Source organism: Mustela erminea, chromosome 9 (genome assembly GCF_009829155.1).
Source record: "Mustela erminea isolate mMusErm1 chromosome 9, mMusErm1.Pri, whole genome shotgun sequence".
Classification (NCBI taxonomy): Eukaryota; Metazoa; Chordata; class Mammalia; order Carnivora; family Mustelidae; genus Mustela; species Mustela erminea.
Window position 1 is genome coordinate 108,415,756 of NC_045622.1, and position 20,253 is coordinate 108,436,008.

The 20,253-nt window shown below is 56.3% G+C and overlaps 1 protein-coding gene across 4 annotated transcripts in view; it reads right to left on the minus strand.

The window, feature by feature from the left end:
• Positions 1-4,462: 4,462 nt before the first annotated feature.
• Positions 4,463-20,253, minus strand: part of SPTBN2 (spectrin beta, non-erythrocytic 2) — a 37,708-nt gene continuing 21,917 nt past the window's right edge. For 3 of the 4 annotated variants that reach the window (XM_032357561.1, XM_032357560.1, XM_032357559.1), the window contains 23 exons: positions 18,884-19,021; positions 17,759-18,515; positions 16,955-17,157; positions 16,488-16,578; positions 16,097-16,243; positions 13,705-13,968; positions 12,315-12,539; positions 11,917-12,006; positions 11,334-11,594; positions 11,119-11,249; positions 10,651-10,855; positions 9,773-10,147; positions 8,843-9,087; positions 8,607-8,745; positions 8,240-8,324; positions 7,789-7,985; positions 7,317-7,459; positions 7,154-7,229; positions 7,012-7,062; positions 6,569-6,789; positions 6,098-6,271; positions 5,515-5,557; positions 5,089-5,322 (listed from right to left, as the gene is read on the minus strand). In XM_032357561.1, the coding sequence (XP_032213452.1) occupies positions 5,089-5,322; positions 5,515-5,557; positions 6,098-6,271; positions 6,569-6,789; positions 7,012-7,062; positions 7,154-7,229; positions 7,317-7,459; positions 7,789-7,985; positions 8,240-8,324; positions 8,607-8,745; positions 8,843-9,087; positions 9,773-10,147; positions 10,651-10,855; positions 11,119-11,249; positions 11,334-11,594; positions 11,917-12,006; positions 12,315-12,539; positions 13,705-13,968; positions 16,097-16,243; positions 16,488-16,578; positions 16,955-17,157; positions 17,759-18,515; positions 18,884-19,021 (4,495 nt within the window). Of the gene's footprint in view, positions 5,323-5,514; positions 5,558-6,097; positions 6,272-6,568; positions 6,790-7,011; positions 7,063-7,153; positions 7,230-7,316; positions 7,460-7,788; positions 7,986-8,239; positions 8,325-8,606; positions 8,746-8,842; positions 9,088-9,772; positions 10,148-10,650; positions 10,856-11,118; positions 11,250-11,333; positions 11,595-11,916; positions 12,007-12,314; positions 12,540-13,704; positions 13,969-16,096; positions 16,244-16,487; positions 16,579-16,954; positions 17,158-17,758; positions 18,516-18,883; positions 19,022-20,253 lie in introns of all 4 variants that reach the window. The other variant, XM_032357558.1, reaches the window with a different exon arrangement.

Consider the following 20,253-nt stretch of genomic DNA (forward strand, 5'->3'; position numbering starts at 1 on the left):
GCGTTTCATTGCAAGCCTCTTCCTGGTGAGGAAGCAGAACCAAAGATGGCAGAGCTAGGAGAGCTTTAAGATGCATTGTGTCCAGGCTGCATTTATCGGTCACATGTTGTTTGCTCACGGATGTGTGTGGGCTGTTTTTCTCTCTTTAGTTACACTATTAGCTCTAATTGTGTGTCCTTCACGGTTCCCGATCCGTGGTGACTACACCAGGGGAGCACTTGGTGCAGAGGCCCAGAAAAGTTCTTTGTTTGGGGCGGGGCGGAGGGACTGGGGTGAAAAAGGGTCTCCAGGTCCACACCAAGCTGCTGGAGGTCTAGGCAGCTGGGACTCCGGGCGCTTTCTAGCATTCAAAATTCTGCTGTGGTCCAAGGGTGCCTCCTGGTGGCAATAGAGAAGCTAGTAGGTGGATTAGTCACTGTCCCCCCTTGAACAAAGAATAGACGTTTATAGAGATTGATGGATCCAGCTTATCTCTGAGTGGAGCATGCTGGGGTGGTTGTCAGTCACCATTCTTCATTGTGGTGGCTCCGTAGAAGCTTTTCTGATACCATCAGGCACAAATTCCCCAGGCTTCCCTCCTCCTCCCCAGCTACTCTGATGTGTTTCTTTCACTGAATTCTTTTTGTTTCCCAGCCATTTTAGAAGAGGCACCGTCCTTCCAAATTTAATACGACTCATGATTTTTCCCACCTAATTCGATCTCCTTCTCCCTTTTCTCCTCCTCTTGGCCATTTCCAGTTTCTCCCACACTCAGACTTCTAAAACAAGTATAGGGACCTCCTTACCCATTTCTGAAATACCTTCCACTCACCTTCACTATTAATGTTTTCTATCTTGGGGTCCTTCCTTGTGTTCCAGGTCAGAGGCTTTGCAAATGGGGAGTCTGAACCAACTATTGCCCACCTTTGTACATGGCTTTGGGTTCCGTCCACCTCTTCCAATGCCCCAAGTTTTCTGAGGTCACCAAAGCTAATGTCCTTTTAAGTTTTCACCCTTCTAAAGTTTTCATTTCGTTCAGCATTTTCTTCTCCCGTGTTTTTATACTGCTCCTCAGAGCTCTGACTGTACCGTTCTGTCTCCCTCCCCGCTTCTATTTCTCTACTCTTATTCCTTTTATCTCACGTCCCCTTCCCTCATAGGCAACCACGCTAGTTTAATATGTATTATTTTGTTTGTGATCTTGCCTGACATATCCTTTCAGTGCGCATTTGCTTTATCCATTTTAAAAAATGTTTTATTGTGGGGGCGCCTGGGTGGCTCAGGGTTAACCATCTGCCTTCGGCTCAGGTCATGATCCCAGGGTCCTGAGATAGAGCCCTGCATCGGGCTCCCTGGATGGCAGGGAGCCTGCTTCACCCTCTCGCACTACCCCCTGCTTGTGTTCCCTCTCTTAATGTATCTCTGTCAAATAAATAAATAAAATCTAAAAGAAAAAAATAAGACATCAGGACTACACTAACATCTAATCTTTATAATAACATTTCCCCTAGGTTGTGGCAAATGCCTTTTTGCAATTGTCTTCTAACGTGGATCATAACAAGGTCCATTGGTTGTGCATTTGGGTAAATTATGTATTTATGTAAATTGTGTTGCAGGGCTCATTGTTTTAGTTTTTGCACTAAATACCCGTGTTGCTGCACGTTATGTAACCCGTGGAACTAACTCGTCTAAATAGTGCCAGGTTGATCTCTGGAAGAACTGTATCCGTCACCCCTCACACCTGCAGCACGTGAGGGGGCCTGTGTATCAATAACTCTGCCAGTGTTGGACATTGTCCAGTTTTCTAATTTCTGCTAGTGTAATAAAGTGATATAGCACTTGTTTTAATTTGCATGATTACTAATGATCTTAAGGATCTCCTCTTATTAGTTTCTTTGGGATTTCTTTTCTGTAAATTTCCTGTTCATACTTTTGCTTAACTTTCTTAGTGGTTGCAATCTCCTCTTTGTTGTTACTTGCAGGATTTTCTTGTATATTCCAGACAGGGATCTCTTTAAATATTTTCCATTATTCCACCAACTTATTTTATGTATAAACTTTGTCCATGGTGCCCTTCATTGAACAGAAATTCTTAATTTTTTATGGTATCTAATTAATTTTTGTCTTAAAGTGTGTGCTTTTGCAGTTTTGTATAAGCTGTTCTTTTCTACCCCCCAAGTCACAAGTGTATTCTCCTACATTTTCCTCTATTAAAAGTAATTTTTTTTTAAACTATCCACATTTAGATCTGTAGTCAATTCAAAGTAGTGCCATCCTGGGGTGCCTGGCTGACTCAGTAAGTGGAACTCGTGGCTCAGGGTTGTGAATTCGAGCCCTACGTTGGGTGTAGAGATGACTTCAAAAATAAAATGTTAAAAAGAAAAACAAAAGCAGGGCTGTCCAGACAAATATAAGGTCAGCCATTTATGTAATTTAAAAATTTCCAGTAAAGACATTTAAAAAGTAAAACGAAACAGCTGAAGTTCATTTTAATACTTTGGAAACCCAATAAAGCTAAAATATTGCAACATATAATCAATATAAACAGTATTAATGAAATACTTCAAGTTCTTCTTTTCCTCTTCAGTTTTTGAAGTTGGTGAGCATTTTACATGTACAGCACATTTCGCTTTGGATTTGTCCCATTTCAAGGGTTCAGCAGCCACATGTGGCCCATGGCTACTATCTCGGACAGTGCAGCTCTAGAGTTCGCCCTCAGAGGCCATGTTTGGTGAGAAGGCAAATTCGTTTTTCTCCAAATAATCCATGTTTAGCTGTCCATATTTCGGACTTGTGGTGACTGCACAGACTGTATTTTTGTGTTCTAATCTATCTCGTAGCCCATTTCATTCCGTCTCTTTCTGGAACTTTCTTTTTCTTCCACTCATACCTGAAGGTGTCTCTCAAGACTTACTTCCTGACCTTATGATTATCCTTATCTGTGTCCGGTCACCTGGATGACGCTCAAAGCACCTTTTCATGACGTCTCCTTTCGCAGGGACTGACTCCATCTTCCCAGACGGCTGTACCTGGCTGCCCTATTTCCATTCACATTTTACACACTAAAATGAGCCTTTCTTCATTTATTTCTCACTCCCATATACATTTCCCTCTGAAATGTCCCATTATGGCTTCTCCTCCCAACTCTCAGGCTTGCCACATTGCAGTGGAAAACCCGTTTCCCTGGGCACTCTACGTTATGTCTCTTTCTTCTTTTGCACAGTTGGACCAGAAAGACAAGAGAAGCTGATGGGTCATCCTGTGTAGTCCCATGACAGATTGTTCCAGTTACATCTATCCAACATACTGACAGGGGAGTACTTCTGAATCTGCTTGTCTTAAGAGGAAGGGAGAATTATTCTGTGGGCTGTCTGGTCTACCAGATCTCACGTTCAGAGACCATGCTGGTTTGGGTTGTGTTGTGTGAGTCCTGGGCCTGCACACACCTGACCCTTTGTCATGGCTGATGATGGTCAGGGGTCTACTCGGCCAGGGTCCTTGGCCACTTGTGCTAAAGATAGGGCTGCTTAGGGGAGGAGGTGCGGGGATGGTGAAATAGGTGATGGGGGTTAAGGGGTGCGTCTGTCGTGAGGAGCATCAGGTGATGCATGGGAATGTTGAATCGCTATGTCGTACGCCCAAAACTAATAGAATACTGTATGTTAACTGTACTGGAATTTAAAATTTAAAAAATATATATAGGTAGGGCTGCTTCTCTGGAGAGATCTCCTCTGAGCCCCCAAAAGAAATGGTTGTTTGTATGTTTCTGGGAAACAATGAAAGAACAAAGCTTTTCCTGTAGGAGAAAAGGCAATCATACTCTTACCCTCTGATTGCCAAGCCAGAGACAAGGGAGAAAACTAATTTTTTTTTAATACTTCACCGGATCTAGAATATATTCTGTGTTTTGTGTGTTTACACACTTTGGATGTACCTGGTGGCTTCCCAGAGTGAGGTCATCCTATGGGTCAGTGGATTGGGAACTTGCCACTTCTCTGACCCCTGTCTGACCCCCCCTTGTCCTCTCTGTTGGGGAGGAGACAGAAGATGGGGTCAGTCCTCACCCCCACGCGCCCCACTTTCCACTGTCGAGCTGAGCGGTGGCTGACACTTGCTTGGGCAATTCAGTCTTCCATTTTTGAAAACAGTTGAGAGAGTCATGAGTAAAGAAAGCTGTGTACCAGGGAAGGAGTTGTTTGCTGCCTTTTAACATTGATAGTGCTTGTTACCATCACCCTGACCCACGGAGAACTTCTTTGGTCTAAAAAGAGGCTTGTCGTTGGTCAGCCCAGCAGACGGGAGGTCCTCATCACGGGGAGATGAGACCAGGGTAGGGAGGCTCTCAAAATAATGTGGCTTGTTGAGGGCTGGGAGGCTGGTGGCAGAGTGGAAACCTGACATACAGGAGACCAGAGCCAAAGGCAAGAATGCGGGCACAGGCAGGGAGGCTTGTGGTCGGGAAAGCAAAGACACCCGGAAGCAGTGAGAGAAGCTGAGCTGTTTAATCACCTCCTTGGCCAGGCTCCAGGCTGTGGCTGCCCCGAACAACTCACACCGGGAAGCCACGGAGCGTCGCCGGAGATGGAGTGGCCGCTCGAGTCAGAGGAGGAGTCAAGGCGGGAAGGGGGAACTTCGGGGGCTCTGACTCGGCCATCTGGCAATCTCGCCCCCAGGTCCTGCTTCAGCTCTGACAGGTTCCTGGCTGGTCCCCAGGGGCAAAGGACTGAGGGAAGTGCCCTCTCTGCGGTGGGGGAGTGACCTGAGGCAGGGGCAGCCGTTCCCACGTGGCCTATGCGGAGGGTGCAGCGCGGTCCGCACCCGGCTCGGGGTTGGGGCACAGGGCTGGGGGGAGAGGGAAGAACTCGGGAGGCGGGAGCGGAATTGGGGGTCGCCTGGGTCCCACCACCAGTCTGGAATTAAATAGCAGGAGAGGAGCGTTGCCCTGGGGAACACTGACTTGTCCTCCGAGACAGTTCCTGGTGATGGGCTGACCTTGGCAATAGACCCTAGCAGCAGGCAGTTGTCCTGACAAGAGGGTGGTCCCTGTTGGCAGTCCCTGGCAGTTTCCTGAATCGAGGGAAGAAGCCGGCCTGGGAGTCTCGCCCCCCACTACTTGTTCTTCTTGAAGAAGCTGAAGCGTTTTTCTCTCTCTCGTTCTCTGCCGTCCTTGCTGCGAAGTACGACAGGCCCTTCTGCCCCGACCGGTGACACCGGGGGCATGGTCATGGCCCGGGTCATGCCCCGGGCGGCGCTGGGCAGCGCTGGCTCTTCAGGCTCTCCGGAGGCAGAGGACGCGGTGGCGATGGCGGCATTCACCACCCGCAGCCACGAGCTCATCTCGGCCTGCACGGGGCACAGAGGGGCCGGGGCTCAGCCGCGAGGCCGCTGCGGGGTGGGGCCGGCGGACGGCAGGCAGGCCTCCGAGGAGTGGGCAGAGAAAAAGGGAGGACAGGGAAGAAAGGGGAATCCGCAGCTGGAATGTTCTGAGAAGGGCACGGAAGAGAGGGAGCGTGGGAGGAGAAGGGGCCAGCTCACCTCATCCTTGGCCTGGAATAAATACTCTTTTCCATCCTGTAAGCTGTTGGGAGAAAGAGAAACGTCAGGGCAGAGCTGAGAATGTGGGAGGGCTACCTGAGAGCCGGGGAGAGCTCGGGCGTCAGGCCGAGAGCAGGCTGGGGAACAGGCGGCCGCGGCCTTCAGTGCCGGACCAGACACGCTCTGCACATTCTTCAGATTCCCAGGACCGTGCAGAAGCGCACCCTTCCAGTCCGGCTGCCGGGGAGCCTGGTGAGCTCACTTGCACCCCAGGCCATGCCTCTTGCTCTGGCTGCTTGCTGGTGGGCAGGGGCAGGCCCTGGGAGGTCCCCGGCAGCTGGGCAGCACCGGCCCCCCGCCTTCCGAGTTCCCACCCAGAATCTCATTTTGGCTTGCCATCGTCGTCTTGGGGCTCCTGCGCCCCCTTAGTGTGGATTAGAACCAGGACTCCCCACCTTTCCCTGATTTCCATCGCTGGCCCCAAACACCCAGCCCTGTGACTCTGCCTCTGCTTCTAGCTCGTGGCTTCCCTTTGCATCACCCCCTGCCTCCCTCCCACCCCGAGGGCACCTCGCACTCCTACCCCAGCTTGAAGACATGTTTGCGCTTCCGATAATCAAAGGCGACGCTGCCCTGGGCCCTGGCCAGGCTGACAGGCACCTCTCCATGGTACGGCACTCCCGCGCTGGCTGCCTTTGCGTCCTTATAAAAGCCGAGGCTCCCACGCCGGAGGACGCAGTACACGTTTTGCCATGACCTTGGAGGGACCGTGGTGCAGGTGAGGCGGGTGGCCGGTGTCTGTGGGGCCTAGACCCCTGGGACGAGCTCGGGTGTCCGAGGACTGCCAGTGCCACCCGTCGGTGGGCTTCTTGTCTTTCCCCGCTCCGGACCCTCACCTGAGGCCCCGCTCTCCTCCTGGGTCCTCTCCTGATCCCTGAGGCCCCTCCTCCTCCACGGCACCCCTTACCCGTCTATGGAGGAAGGGTTTGCGGGTTTGCCTCTTCAGAAGGTGGGAACGGAGAGGCCACCAGTGCTGGGTGGCCGGGCCCAGTACCTGTTGGCAGCCTTCTTGCCAAAGGCCTCCATCTCCTGTTTGCGACACAGCATCCCCTCCATCTGTTCCTGCGCAGAGAGCTCGGGGCCTCGGGGCGGCAGCGTGGCAACCCGGGCTGACTCAGACGACCTGCTCTGGGGCATGGCGGGAGGGGCTGGGCCCCGCGTGCGGCTCTGCTTGTCTCCCCGGGGCCCATTGGCCTCGTCCCCAGGGCCAGACCCCTGTGGGGAAAACGGAACACGTTTGGCCTCATAGGAGGAGATGGGAAATAGCTCGCCTGAAGGTCATGAAGCTTGACCTCCAGGAGCTCGTCTGCCCGGCCCCCACGTGTCCCTTGGGCCCCCGGCCTCTCCCGTACCCAGCATCACCGCCGCCTGGCTCACGCCCCCGTGCGCCCCTCCATCTCCCGGTGGTTCACACCCAAACCTCCGGGAGAAACTCACAGGTCCTTCTGCGAAGGTGCCCTGCTCCAGTCTCTGCTGCTCCGATAGGGGCTACAAAGACAAGAAGCTGTCAGAAGACCAGCCCGGGGAGGGGGTAGTGTGCTCAGGTCCTGATGGGGGTGCACAGGGCAGCGGGGCTCACCTGTGGGGTCTCTGCGTCTGCGCAGACTCCGTTGACGCTGGCCTGCTGGGTGGACGCCGGGAGCCGGGGATGGGTTCTGGAACAGCAGGAGGTGACACAGACCGTAAAGCCGGGGGCGGCTCGGACTCCGCCTCCTCTCTCCCCCGAGTGTCCCAGCTCTCACCCGTCCCAGGCGGCGCCGGGAGCTGTCTGGCTGTCCACCAGGTCCCCGGCAGGCCGACCGGCTGTGGGCTCTGGAGCAGGGGGCTGTTTCCTCCGTTCCTCCTCCTCCCTCTTTCTTTTCCGCTCCTTCTCCTGCTCTTCCAGCTGTCAAAACATTCTGGGATCAGAGCATAGAAGGTCTCCCTTAAGAGGACCAGGGCCTTGGGGAAAGCTGGCATGCCTCAGCTCAAGCCTGATGAAACAGAAAGGATTGGCAACAGAATTCCAGAAGAAGGTGCGGATTGGAAACAGCGGGGGAGATGGTGTCTCTCAGCGTCGCCCTGGCCGGGGTGGGGTGGGGGTGGACTGATGGCTCCAGCTGTGCTGACAAGCAGCACGGTTGGCTCCCATTTGGGAGAGGCTGGCGCAGAGGGGACAGCAGGGGCCTGGGGCAGTGGAGGGGGCGGGCAGCCCTGGGGTCCCACAGCCCTCACCGCTGTGAGCTTCTCCAGCGCGCTGAAACGCTCCTCCCAGGCCACCGCTGACTTCTGGAAGGCCTCATGCCGCTTGATGAGGCTTTCAACCTCGTCGACGGAGCAGCCCAGCTCAGCGCTGCGCACCAGTGGCTCTTGGCTGCACAGCCAGGCCTCCGCCATACCCGCGTCTCTCCCAAACACGAGCACCTCCAAAACTGCAGGGGTTGGGGGGGTGGGTCACAGGGAGAGGGCAGGTCAGAGCACCAGCAGGGCACTGCAGCCGCAGCCCTTCGAGAACAGAGACCCGGAGGAAGCCAGTGCCCCAGAGCAGGAGCATGGCGTGAGCCGGGCAGTGCCAAGAGTGGGCACCTTGAGTTCCATGCCCAGGCCTCTTGGTCTTACCTACTCTGGTCTGCTTGGTCTTATCTACCTACCCTTCTCCTGAGCCCTGGCCCGCACGGCAGCTCACCAAGCTGGAGCCAGTCCATCTTCTCCTGCCACTTGTCTGCGGTCTCCTGGCGCCGTGCCTGCAGCTGGGACAGCTTCTCTGAAATCTGGGGGGAGGGGGGCGGCCAGAGACGTGAGTTAGCCCCCAGCGCGACCTTGCCAGGATTCCTGGAGGACTCACACAGGGAACTAGTGAATTCTGATGTCAGGAGGTAGACGGTTTGGGGGATTGGGGGGGGGTACAGTTGGAATGGGGAAATCCCTGAACAGCACTGACGTGAGAGAGGTTTCTACGAAGGAAGAATGAGAGGAAGGAGGGAGACTCAGAGACATCGGCACTTGGGCCTCCCCCCGAGAGGATGACCCGGCGGCGCGCACACATCACCCACCTCCTCGGCTGCGTAGTGGCTCCTGGCAAGCAGCCCCTGGCCCATGTCGATGCATGAGGAGAAGCGGTCGGCCCTGGCCTCTATCTCTGCCTTGATGCCCTGATGGTTCTTGATGACCAGGTCTGCGGAGGACACATCCCTGGGGGCACAGAGACCACGTTACTGCTGGGCCCACAACCCTCTCCTGGCCGCCCGTCCACACCCCGTGGAGGCCACAGAGCACTGGGGGGCCTCACCGGGGCCGCTCCTGGGCGTCCATCTGCAGGTTCACGCCGTCCATCCACAGCATCAGCTCCCGGACAGCCTTGAGGAAGCGGAACTTGTCCGTGGTGTCCAGCAGCAGCTGGCGGCGGGCAGCAGAGCTTCCCTGCAGCTGGGTCCAGGCCTCGGCCACAGCCTGCATGTGACGGCCGATCTCCTCGGCTTTGTCTCCAGCGTAGGCCTTCTGGAGCCGGAGGCCATCGTCCTGCACCTGCTGGACCTGCGGGGCCCCACTCAGAGTGAGGGAGAGCCGGCGGGGAGGATTCCGAGGAGCTAGGGCCTCCCAGTCCTGGTCTCGGGTCTCCGTTCTCGCCCTCCTGTCCATTTTATCAGCCAGAGAAGCAGGAGGCAGCGCAGAGGGATGGGGTCTGGGAAGAACGAAGGCTGGTGCCCAGCATAAACCTTGTCACACCCCACCCTGCTGGGTCTCAGGAGGGGGCCTGCAGGTACGGGGGAGCAGGGCTTTATGGGGCCACTGGCCTCCTGAGCTTTCAGAGGCCTCTCCGGGACATGCGGGACCTCAAAGATTGCTAGAATGAGATTTCCAGCCAAGAAGGGACATGGATAGTGGCCGATTGGGTTTAAACACTTGGAGGGAGAACCCATGCTTATTAGGCGGAGTTCTAGAGCACTAAGGGCGGGACCCACAGGCGGATTTCAGTGCAGTATGAAGAACCTAGTCATTGGGACCATCTGAAAATGTCACGGGTCCTCAAGAAGGCTGTGGACGGCGTGGCTTGACATCCCCTGGCCAGAGATGTTTTCCTGGAACTGGTCTAACCTCATCCCTAAGTGTCGCTCCAGAGAATGCCACCCTCCCTGCGTTTCCGCAACCCCCCCTCCCCCACCTTTTCCCACCAAGTCTTCCCCAAGCCAGCCCCCATCTCGACGCAGGGGGTGCAGACCTGGGTGCTGAGGGCCTGGATGTCATGCTCGAAGGCACAGTGTCGGCGCTGCAGGGCCTCAGCCGCGTTGAGGTCACGGCCCGTGCCATCAGGAAGCTGCTGCTGCTTGTGCTGGACCCGCACCAGGGCCTGGCGGGCCCCGTGCAGGAAGCGCTGCAGCTCGTGGGCTGCGGCCAGCACCTGACCCCGTGTGTCCAGCAGCTCGAGCAGGTCAGCCCAGGCCTCATTGAGACTGTCCTTCCACTCGGCCACGGTGGCCCGGGCAGCGTGACCCCCGGCGATGAGCCCATTGGCCAGAGCGTTGGCACCGTCCACGCGCTCCTGACCGATGGTGCTCGTGTCCCGGGAAAACTCTCGGAATTTGTCCCGGAGCATCTGGAGGAGACATGGACAGCACCGTCACGCTGGCGGACACAGTCCCTGCCTGACCCGTGAGTCTTCTCCCCCCCAAACCCAGAGCCCACTTCTCTCCCTGAGCCCCATGGGGCAAAACAGGTTTCTTCCAGGGGCAACTGGTTTCCATTTACCCCCGATGCGACTGATGCCCCCAGGCCCTAGCAAAAGCACGGGGGTTGGGGGGTGCCGGAGACCTTTGGCCTTCAGACAAGGATACCCTAATTATGGTCCATATATCTGCACTCATGAGGGTTCAAGCCCCCAAACTCTGCAGAGGAACCTCAAGGCTCCTATGCTGGTGAGTTCTGTTGGGAAAGAAGGATTGGAGATTTCCTTTTTGGCCCGTCTACATGCAGCCCCATGACTCCATTCTGCACGATTCTTCAGATACCCAAGGATGGCTCCCCTCAGCCCAGTCTCATGCCCTCTGCCCCCGGCCCTCCCCGGGGCGGCTCTGCGGCCGGTGTCCACCCCGCACTCACAGTCACGTGCTCGTAGTCCTGGCCCAGCTCATGGGAGGCCGCCACCACCTCGCGCTCCTGGACCCACTGCTCCAGGTCGTCCAGCTCCCGGCGGAGCTGGCAAAGCCGCAGATGCTCCTGCAGCCGCTCCCGCCGCTCCCCGGCCAGCTCCTTGAGGCTGGCGTACAGCTTGTCCACCTGGGCTTGGCGGATCGATATCCGTGTGCTGCGGGGGCAGGACAGGCACCGCGGGGCTTAGGATGCCAGGCTCTGATCCCCCTTCTGTTCCGTAGAGTCCTGTCCCCTCGGCGCCCCCCCAACTGCCTGCCAGGTCTCTGCTCCTCCGGCTCTCTACACAGGTCTGCACACGTGCAGTCCCGACGCTCCCCAGTCCCCGCACAGCCCCAGAACCGGCCCCGTCCCCGTGTCTTCCCCCCACCCCCATCCTGTCCCCAGGGTGGTTCTCCCTTGGTTGCGCGCTGGGCTCACCTCTCGGGGTGGTTGTGGTCGATCATGTCCTGGCTGCTGGCGGCCAGCTGGCGGACGGTCTGAGCGTAGTCGGCCAGGGCTTGCTCCAGCCCCTGATGCTTCTTCACCGCCGCCTGGGCGCTGAGCTCGTCCTGGGGACGACAGCGGGCATCAGGGAGCAGCCTCTGCGGGGAGAGAGCGGCAGCCCCGCAGCCTGGCTCTGCCCGGCCTCTCACCTTGGCCTTCTCCTGGCCCATCATGTGCAGCTCCTGCTCACCCATCCAGGCCTCCGCCTCGGCGGCGTCGCGGTAGAACTGCTGGGCCCGCAGGGCGTCCTCCAGTCGCTTTCCTCGGAGCTCCAGCTCGCGGCCCAGGCGCTTCCACATCTCCTGCAGCTCGGCCAGCTCGGGGCCCGCCGCCGCGGTGCCCAGGGCACGCTGCCGCTCCGTGAGGTCCGCGATCCGCGGCTCATGGCCCTGTATCTCCTTCTGCAGGGTCTGTCCCCAGTGGCAGAAGAGGTCACTCTGACAGGGCCCTCTCCTCCTCCTCCCGTTCCCCCTCACCCCTGCTCCGCAGCCAGCCCCTCACTCCCACGTCCTGTTCTCCCTCCGTCCTCCTCACTCGCTCCCTTTCAATCCACCTGGTCTGCGCTGGAGGGAACCCCCCTCCCGCGGTGAGGGAAGGCCCACCCCTGAGGTGCGCGATCCCACACAGCCTCGAGGCGAGCCAGAGAAACCCCAAGGTTTTTTAAGAAAACATAAACTTCCGGGTCTGGGAGGCTCCTGGGACCTTTTCTTTTGCCCTTAGACTTGGCCTCACCTGGTTTTTCTTCATGAGGAGCTGGACACTGGGCAGGTCCTTGCCGTGCTCCATGGAGCTAGCCATGGGCAGCCGCTCTGTCACCCACAACTGCAGGACAAAGAGGGGGTCAGTGGAGGTCCTGAGGGCAAAGCAGGAGGAGGGACTGGACGGTGGGGAGACGTGCAGGGAGGTTTCTCTAGGTCTCCCGGTAAGTGTGTGCTGGGAACAGCCATCTCGGAGTCGGGCATGAAGGGCATCCCCAAGAGTCCCTCGAGGGTCTCTGTTCAGCACCAGACGTTACAGAGAACAGCGCTGCTGGCATTGCCCCAGCATCCAGGAAGGAGACTAGAAAGCGACTGGCAGGGCGCAACTCGCCAGGACGACGACGCGACCCCATCACAGCCCTAGAGACTCACGATCTCATCCTCCACGTCCCGGTGGAACTGGTGCTGCTCGCGAGAGGCCTGCAGGCGCTGGCAGCGCTCCTTCATGGGCTGGCACAGGGCCCGGAACTTCTCCTCCACGGCCCTCGAGGTCCTCTCCACCTCCCCTGCACCCTGGTCCTCCTGGGCCAGCGCTGTTGCCTGGGCCTGGATGGCCTCCACCTCCTTCTCTCGCACCGCCATCTCCCGTTCCAGCATCTGCGACCCGGGGAGGAAGGAGCCGTGGTCAGCGCGCGCACAGCTTATGCAGTCAACGGAGATTTCTCTTCCCCGGGGTTCACCCCAGGGAGAGCATCCCCGCATGGCCTCACTCGGAGGAGCTCAACCCATAACACACGAGTCCAGGGCTGTGTGATAACTGGGCCACCTCCCGTTTATTGCTTCTCGGACCCAAATTCACCTCCGTGCCAGGTACATCTTACCCTGTTTTGAGACCTCGCAAGGGAACCCGGTCAACACTGGCCAGTGTTGGTGCAATGCTAGGCCTTGTGAGTAGGGGGCGCTAGAGGGACACTACAAGACGCAGGAGGAGCGGCTGCTTGCTCAGGTTCCACTGTACCTTTCTTGCTTCTGGGGCAAAACTAGCCCATCATGTGCAGGAAATCCAGGGGCTCCCGCCCTCCAGCAAGTTTGGTGGCATCCCATCAGCAGCTTCCTAGTGGCCCGTCTTGGCCTGCCAGCTTTAGACCTGCTTGGTCCCATGATACCCTGGCAAAGTTCTACAACACCCAGTGGGCCTCGGCCCTCTCCACGGTCTGAAACGCCACTTTGGGGTGGTGGCGGGTGGGGGGCACCTTGTTCCTCCTTGGGTACCCCTCCCCAGCCCTGGAGGTAGTAGCTGCTACTCCTGTACTCTTTATCGCAGGGACCAGCAAGTCCTGCCCCCTGCCTGTTTTTGCAAATAAAGTTTTATTGGCACAGAGCCCTACCCATTACACATATAATTTTCCATTTTGCCTATGGCAGCTTTTACACTACAAGAATAGAGTTCTTGTGACGGACACCGTATGACCTAAAGGAGCCAAACTGTTACTGTCTGTCTCCTTATAGTTTTCTGATCCCTACTTTTGAATTCTCTTTACCCTTTTTGGTAGTTAGGCACCTTTTACTAATTGATACTTCTTTTTCTTAAAGTTTCCTTGTTCAAGTTAGAGTGTGGGTTCTGTCTCCTGACTTTGACCCGACTGATATGCATTTCCCGAGATTCTGATACAGTGGCCCACGGACCTCGCTTTGAGGAATACCAGGAAAGATGCTGTCTGTGAGGCCTTAGAATGACCTGCCAAGTCTCAGGAGCCACAGACCCCTCCTCCTTTCTGCCGCGGTTCACCGTCCCCATTGCAACCACGGGCCTGCAGAGCACCTGTTGCTTTTTGAGCAGAATGTTGACGCTGGTGAGGTCCTTGCCGTAGTCGTCAGAGTGCAGCTGGGCCTGCAGACTCTCCAGCCAGCTCTCCAGGGCGGAGCAGCTCTGGGCAAACAGCTCGGCTCGGTTGGCATCGAAGAGGCTGCGGGCCTTGGCCTGGGTGGTGCTCTCTAGCCTGTCCCAGCGCTTGTGCAGGTCGTCCAGCTTCTCGGACACCAAAGCTTTCAGCTCCGGCTTCTCGAGGGTCAGCTCCCGCCCTTCCTGGGGGGGTGGGACACAGACAGGGTCAGTGTCAGAATTAGATGTCACTGAACTTTATGGGTCCGTAGAGGCCCAGGGAGCTAAAGGGCAGTAGGAACCTGAGGCGTAGGCCACAAGTGCAAGTTCTTGGGTATTCTCCGCAACACACTCGTCTCAAAGGTTTCAAACCGCTCCTACACCACGCCTCCCACTGCTGATTACACCCTACCTGTTCAAGGGCCAGCTCAAACCTCGTATCAACGAAGAATCCAGAGACCTTTCCTTTGTTGGGCTCCCTCGTGCTTATGGCTTCTGGGGCTGTGCACATGTGGTCTTGTGCACCCGCCCTCCTCTCCCGTTCCTCAGCGAGTCACCCCTCACCTGAGTTATGTACACGCGAGTCCCACCCGCTCTCCCCTCTCCCAGCCTTTCTGCTGGAGGACTTTGATTGCTGGGGAGGTGGGGGAAGCATGGTCTCTTGACCTGTGTGCAAGGCAGACCGGAAGTGTCGGAGAAGCAGCCCAGGAGCTGGCGGGCAAACACTCAGCATCCTTGTGCCTTGGTTGGGATAACACCGATGCGTGCTCTACACTGTCTCCCAAGGTGCCTCCTTAGGACTGAGTGCCAGCTGCCCCCTGGGGTGACCGACGTGGCAGAGGACCCGTTATTGAACGCCTTTCCTCTTCTATCCCAGATCCCCACTCCTCTACTGGTGTTTTCTGTGCTCATCTCCCATATAAGTGGCCTGCACTGGAAGTCTCGTTTCGGGGTCCGCTTCTAGAACACAAACCAAGGTGCTGCCTTGAGGCTGTCTTATGCCTGGCTGCCAGGATGAAAAGCTAGTGTTTAGCACTGCTTGGGCAACTCCGTGAGCCTTCGACACAGTCCACACATCGACGCACAGTCCTTATGTATGGTCAAGGCCTTTAGTGACCTGGCTGAACAGGCTTTTCCCACCTTTTCTTCCGTGGGGCCCCTTTCCCCATTCTGTGCTCCTGCCAGACTGATTTACCCCCTTGTACCCGTACAGGCACCCCACTTCCACACCTCAGGTTTCCTGTTTGTGCTGTTTTCTCTGCCTAAAAACATCATTCCTCAAATATCTCTGCTTGTCCAAATTCTACTCAAACTTCAGGGACTGCCCTAGAGGCTCCGGGCCCCTAGGATTCCTCTACCTCCTCTCTCCTTGTAAGCAGAGTTTCATGGGCACAGAGCTTTACGGCACAGGCAGAGGAATCAGGCTTTATCAGGCCCTCTCTTAACTGCATCTGTCATATTCTGCTTTGGATGTAACTTTGGTGTTTGCGAATCTGTCTCAAATCCTGGCGGTAGCGTCATTTCTCAACGGTGCAGCCGGCAGCAGAATCTCCTTCACTCCGCCTCTCGGGGCCCTGTACAATGCTTCGCATATAGTAGCGCCAAGTAAATATTTGCTGAACAAACGGAAACACCAGACATACACTGGTCTCCTCCTCTCCCCAGCCCTGCCCTTGAGGGAAGGAGAGTGTCTTTTCACATACCTTGCAGGGTGCTGAGCACACACAAGGTCGCCTGCCCAGGCATACTTGCTGAGCTGAAATAAAGTTTTACCTATGCTCGGCTCTAGAGGAAGTGGTGGGTTTGGAGACTAAGCACCAGGAACAATAAGACTCATAAGCAGGGGTTGGTGAACTGGGCTCTGCGGGCCAAATGCGGCCCCCACCTGTTTTTATAAATAAAGTTTTATTGGAACACAGCTACGCTCAATCCTTATGTATTCTCAATGGCTGCTTTTACGGAGAGTTGAGTAGTCACAGCAGAAACCATGTGGCCCGCAAAGCCTAAAATATTTACCACCTGGCCCTTGGCAGAAGTTTGCTGACCTCTGCTGAAGAGGGTCACTGTCACCGTGGTCCCGACCCAGGGATAGTTACCACGTTGATGCAAAGCTGCAGTCTGGCTCCCTACTGATTTGCACTTTTCCAAAGTTCTGGAGTCACTGTCTCAGAGACCTAAGACTTTCGTTCCCCAGAACTTAAGTTTCCATCTTGGAGGACTGGACCAGAGACCCCATGACCACTGACCCTGAAAGCACCCCAGCCCGAAGCCAGGATCCCGTCCTGAGGCGGCCCTGGGGCTCTCTTCTTGCTGCTGCTGTCACCCCACTCACCTTATCCACTTTGTCCAACCAGTCTTTGTTGGCGGCCAGCTCGGCCATGAACGCCTGGTGCTTCTGCCACTTGGTGTGCAGGTTACGGGCCTCGTCGTAGGACACGTCCTGGGCTGTCAGCATCTTCTCGTCAATCCAGAGCTTCAGCTGCACCAAGCACCGAGCGGGGGTGGAGAAGGGCAGAGTACATTTCAGATGCGCAGAGGCACAAGGGGGTGAGGCGAGCTAGGAGAAGAGCTGGCTGCGGGGAGACGCCAGGCCAAGAGGGGGTCCACGCTCTTACTCAGGAGCCACTGCAGTGGTCTTACTCTAGGCTCAGCAAGCCAGGGCACGTCAGCAAACGGATGGCTGGGAAATGCGGGAGGGGACATGGGGGAATAGGGAGCCTTACCTCCTGACAGTCTTGCAGGAAATGCTGCTGCTCTCGGTTGTCCCGAAGACGGCCCAGAAGCTGCTGCACTGCTTCTTGATTTTTCTTGTGTCTGTAATGACAGGCCCTTGTGAAGCCCTCGAACTTGCTGTCAAAGGGTTATGACCCTCTAATTAACCTAGAAGCCTGCAGTCCTCCTGCTACGGGCTCGATGCCTTCTGGGAGCACTAACCTGGGATTACTGATGTCCGGCGTCCAGCTAGGCCAGCGGACGTCGCCTCCCCTGGTGGGGGGTAGGCAAACCTACCCAGCTCATGGCCTCATCCCTCTCTGGCCACTAACTTCTTCCTCCTCTGCTTTTTGTCAGCCCCCACCACCATCCGTCTGTCTGTGCTGCGTTCTGCAGCGTCTCCATCAGCGGAACAGGCCGGGCTGCTCTCGCTTGCTTCCCCATCGGGGCTCCCATTTACCTACTGTCCTCATCATACCTCCTCTCGATGGAGTCGGCTTTCTCCTGGATCTTCTCGGCGTGGATATTGCCCCCAGACACGAGCTGGCGCCCAGACTCCAGCAGCCCGCGGATCCGTTCTCCGTTGGCATCCATGGTGCTCATGAAATCCTCCAGCTTTTTTATGGCGGCATCCGCAGCTTGGAGCGTCCCCGGCATCTCCGTGTGGGACAAAACGTAGTCCTGTGTGGGAGGACAGGGATGCAGCTCACTTCTCAAAAGTACTCGTCGACCTTTCGGAAGGGACCTACCGCGAGGACACATCGGACGTGGCGGCCAGCTGGGGAGGGGAGGGTGGGTGGTCTGGCTCGAAGACCATGTGGGGGGGTGCCCCGTTATCCCACGGGCTTGCAAAGTAACAGGGGAGCTGGGCCAGAGGAACTTAGCAGCCCAAATCCTGTTTCAAATTATTTTTAGCCACTGATTTGATTCAGCAGCTACACAAGTCAGGTTTTCTATTTCTTCTCAAGTCAGTTTTGGCAAATTATATTTACATCATTTTTTTTTTTTTTTTAAAGTAAGCTCTACACCCAGAGTGGGCTTTGAACCCATGATCCAGAGATCAAGAGTCACACGTCCTACTGACTAAGCCAGTTGGGCACCTACATCTTTTTTTTTTTTTTCCTACATCCATATTTCCCCGCACGGTCTCCCTGTCTGTCCTGGTTTCTCAGTTTTTCCACCTGCTGCCATTTCCTCCCCATCCACCTCTCGTCCACACTTCCCTGTCCCTAGTCCCTTCTTTGGAGGGGGGTGGGGGGTCTCTGTGTCCCCGGGCTCTCACCTGGCTGCTGAGCACACCCTCGGCCTGGCGCGCGTCCCGCAGAAAGCCTTGGAAGCCATGGGCCTGGGCCAGGCGGCCTTGCCGGCTCTCCCACATGCGGCCCAGCTCCTCCCAGCCGGTGCCCAGGGCCTCCAGGCGCTGCCGCAGGAAGAGGCACTGTGGGTCAGCCTGGTCCCTGGTCACCTCCTCTCCCAGGGCCCGGAGCCGGCTGTACTCGCCGCGGGCCCGCTCCACCTCTCCCCGCAGGCCGGCGTGTTGGGCCAGGAGGGCCTCTGCCTCCGGCAGGGTGGCTGGCCCTTCTTCCGAGGCCACGGAGGTCTGTGTGCGACCAAGCCACGCCTGGAAGTCATCCAAGCTGCGCAGGAAGTCCTGCAGCCGCCGCGCCTCGCCCAGTGACTCTTCTCGGCGCCGCATGGTGGCCCTCAGGTCTTCCCAACCGGCTTGGACCTCTCCAAGCCGGGCGTGGATGGCAGGGGCTTGGGTGGGGTGGCCGGCGGCCAGGGCATCGGCCTCTCGGGCCAGTTCGCCCACCCGTGCGGCGATGGCCTCCAGGTCCCGCTCGGTGCCGGCCAGCTTCCGCTGCAGGGCCAGCACCCCGGCCAGGTCATTGCCCAGGCCCTGGGTGGACTCGATGACCTTGGTCTTTTCTCTCATCCAGGCCTGGGTCTCCGTGCACTCCAGGTGGTAGTTCTGGATGCTCAGGGCTGATGTCAGAGCTGCCTTCTTGCCGTCGGCCAGGGTCCGGAACTGCTGCCACCTGAGGGTCGAGGGAGGGTCTGGTGACTGGAGTCACTCAGCTGCCCTGCGCTGCCCGGGTCTATCTGGAAGCTTCTTCCCTGCCTCCCTCTGCTTTGGGATAATCTACCACCTGCTCTGCTGTGTTAAAGAGGCCGCTCCTGGCTCCTCCTCCCCCGAACCCCTGATTGCTCCCTGTCCAGCCTCAAGCCCGCTTGGACTACCTTCACCCCCTCCACTCCTTCCCTCATTTCCCGCCTCTGCCCTGCAAGGTCCACCAGAGGGCCTTCCTGCCTCGTTTTCAGTCTCCGTACCACGCCCTCCAGGACTCCCCTGCGGCTGCCATCCCCATCTGCTGCCCCCTTTCTGGGCTCCCCTCCCCAAGCCCACCTGTGGTTGAGCTGCTTCTGGGTAGTGACAATGCTGTCCTTGCCCGGCGGCTTGGCCTTCAGCAGCTGCTCCGCAATGTCGTTCACGGCAGTAATCCGGGCTGCGAGGGCGTTCATCTCGGGCTCCAGGGTCTCGAACCTGAGCAGGAGGAAGACGGTACAAGAGGTGGCCATGGGTCGTGGACGTGGTGGTGCACCAGCCCACTTCCCCCTAGATGCCCAGGAAAATGCCTCTCTGTCAACGTGTGGCTGATTTATAGGACATCTGCACATCTGAACCTATGAGGTTTGCAGTATCTGTGGGTCAGGTGGGGAGCCCCAAGTCCCCCCAGACAAGTAGAAGAGCAGTCATCTCTAGAGCGACTCAAGTAGATGATGGTAGTTAAATATCGGGAACAGGTGCGCGAACCAACGTAAGGCCTGGCCCAGTGCCCCGTTCTTTATTAGATCCTCCCTATTCCTCCTGGGACTGACCCCTTAGCCGCCTAGCTGGGTCGCATCCTACTACCAGGTGTTAAAGAATGAATTGATAACCAAAAATATTTGTTTGAGTGATAAGGGTGCGAAGCCCAACTTCTGTGATACTCTCACAGTCTGCAAACGGTTTCTATAAAGGGCCAGAGAGCAAATATTCCAGGCTGTGTGGGCCATAAGGTCCCTGTCACGAGTATTTAGCTCTGCTGTTGTAGTGCAAAAGCAGCCAGGGATGATATGGAAATGAATGAGCCTGGCTCTGTTCCAATAAAGCTTTATTTAAAAAAAAAAAAAAAAGGCAACAGGCTGGATTTGGCCCCAGAATTATAGTATGCTGATCCCTGTCATAGCATATCTTGGAAGCTTTAAAAAAAAATCCTAAATACATTTTTTAAACCATCAGGAAATTTGACTATAGGATGAGTAATAGATGATACCAAGGAACTGCTAATTCTGTTCTATGTGATAATTAACAGTAGGGTGGTTCTAAGAGAAAAATTTCTGGGGCATCTGGGTGGCTCAGTAGGTTAAAGCCTCTGCCTTCGGCTCAGTTCATGATCCCAGGGTCCTGGGATCAAGCCCCACACTGGGCTCTCTGCTTAGCAGGAAGCCTGCTTCCTCCTCTCTCTCTCTGCCTGCCTCTCTGCCTACTTGTGATCTCTGTTAAATAAACGATAAAACAAAACCTTTAAAAAAATTTCCTTTCTCATGGATTTTAAGATGTATTATCCTGTAAATACAGCTACGTGATGAGGTGAATCAGTGTACCTATCTAAAGGTCTATAACATAAAAGCCTCCACTATTTTAAGTCTCCACAATTAAAAAATAATTTATTATATATTATACATTCTTCCTAATTCTTGGAGGACACATCGTGGGGAACACAGAAGTGAAAT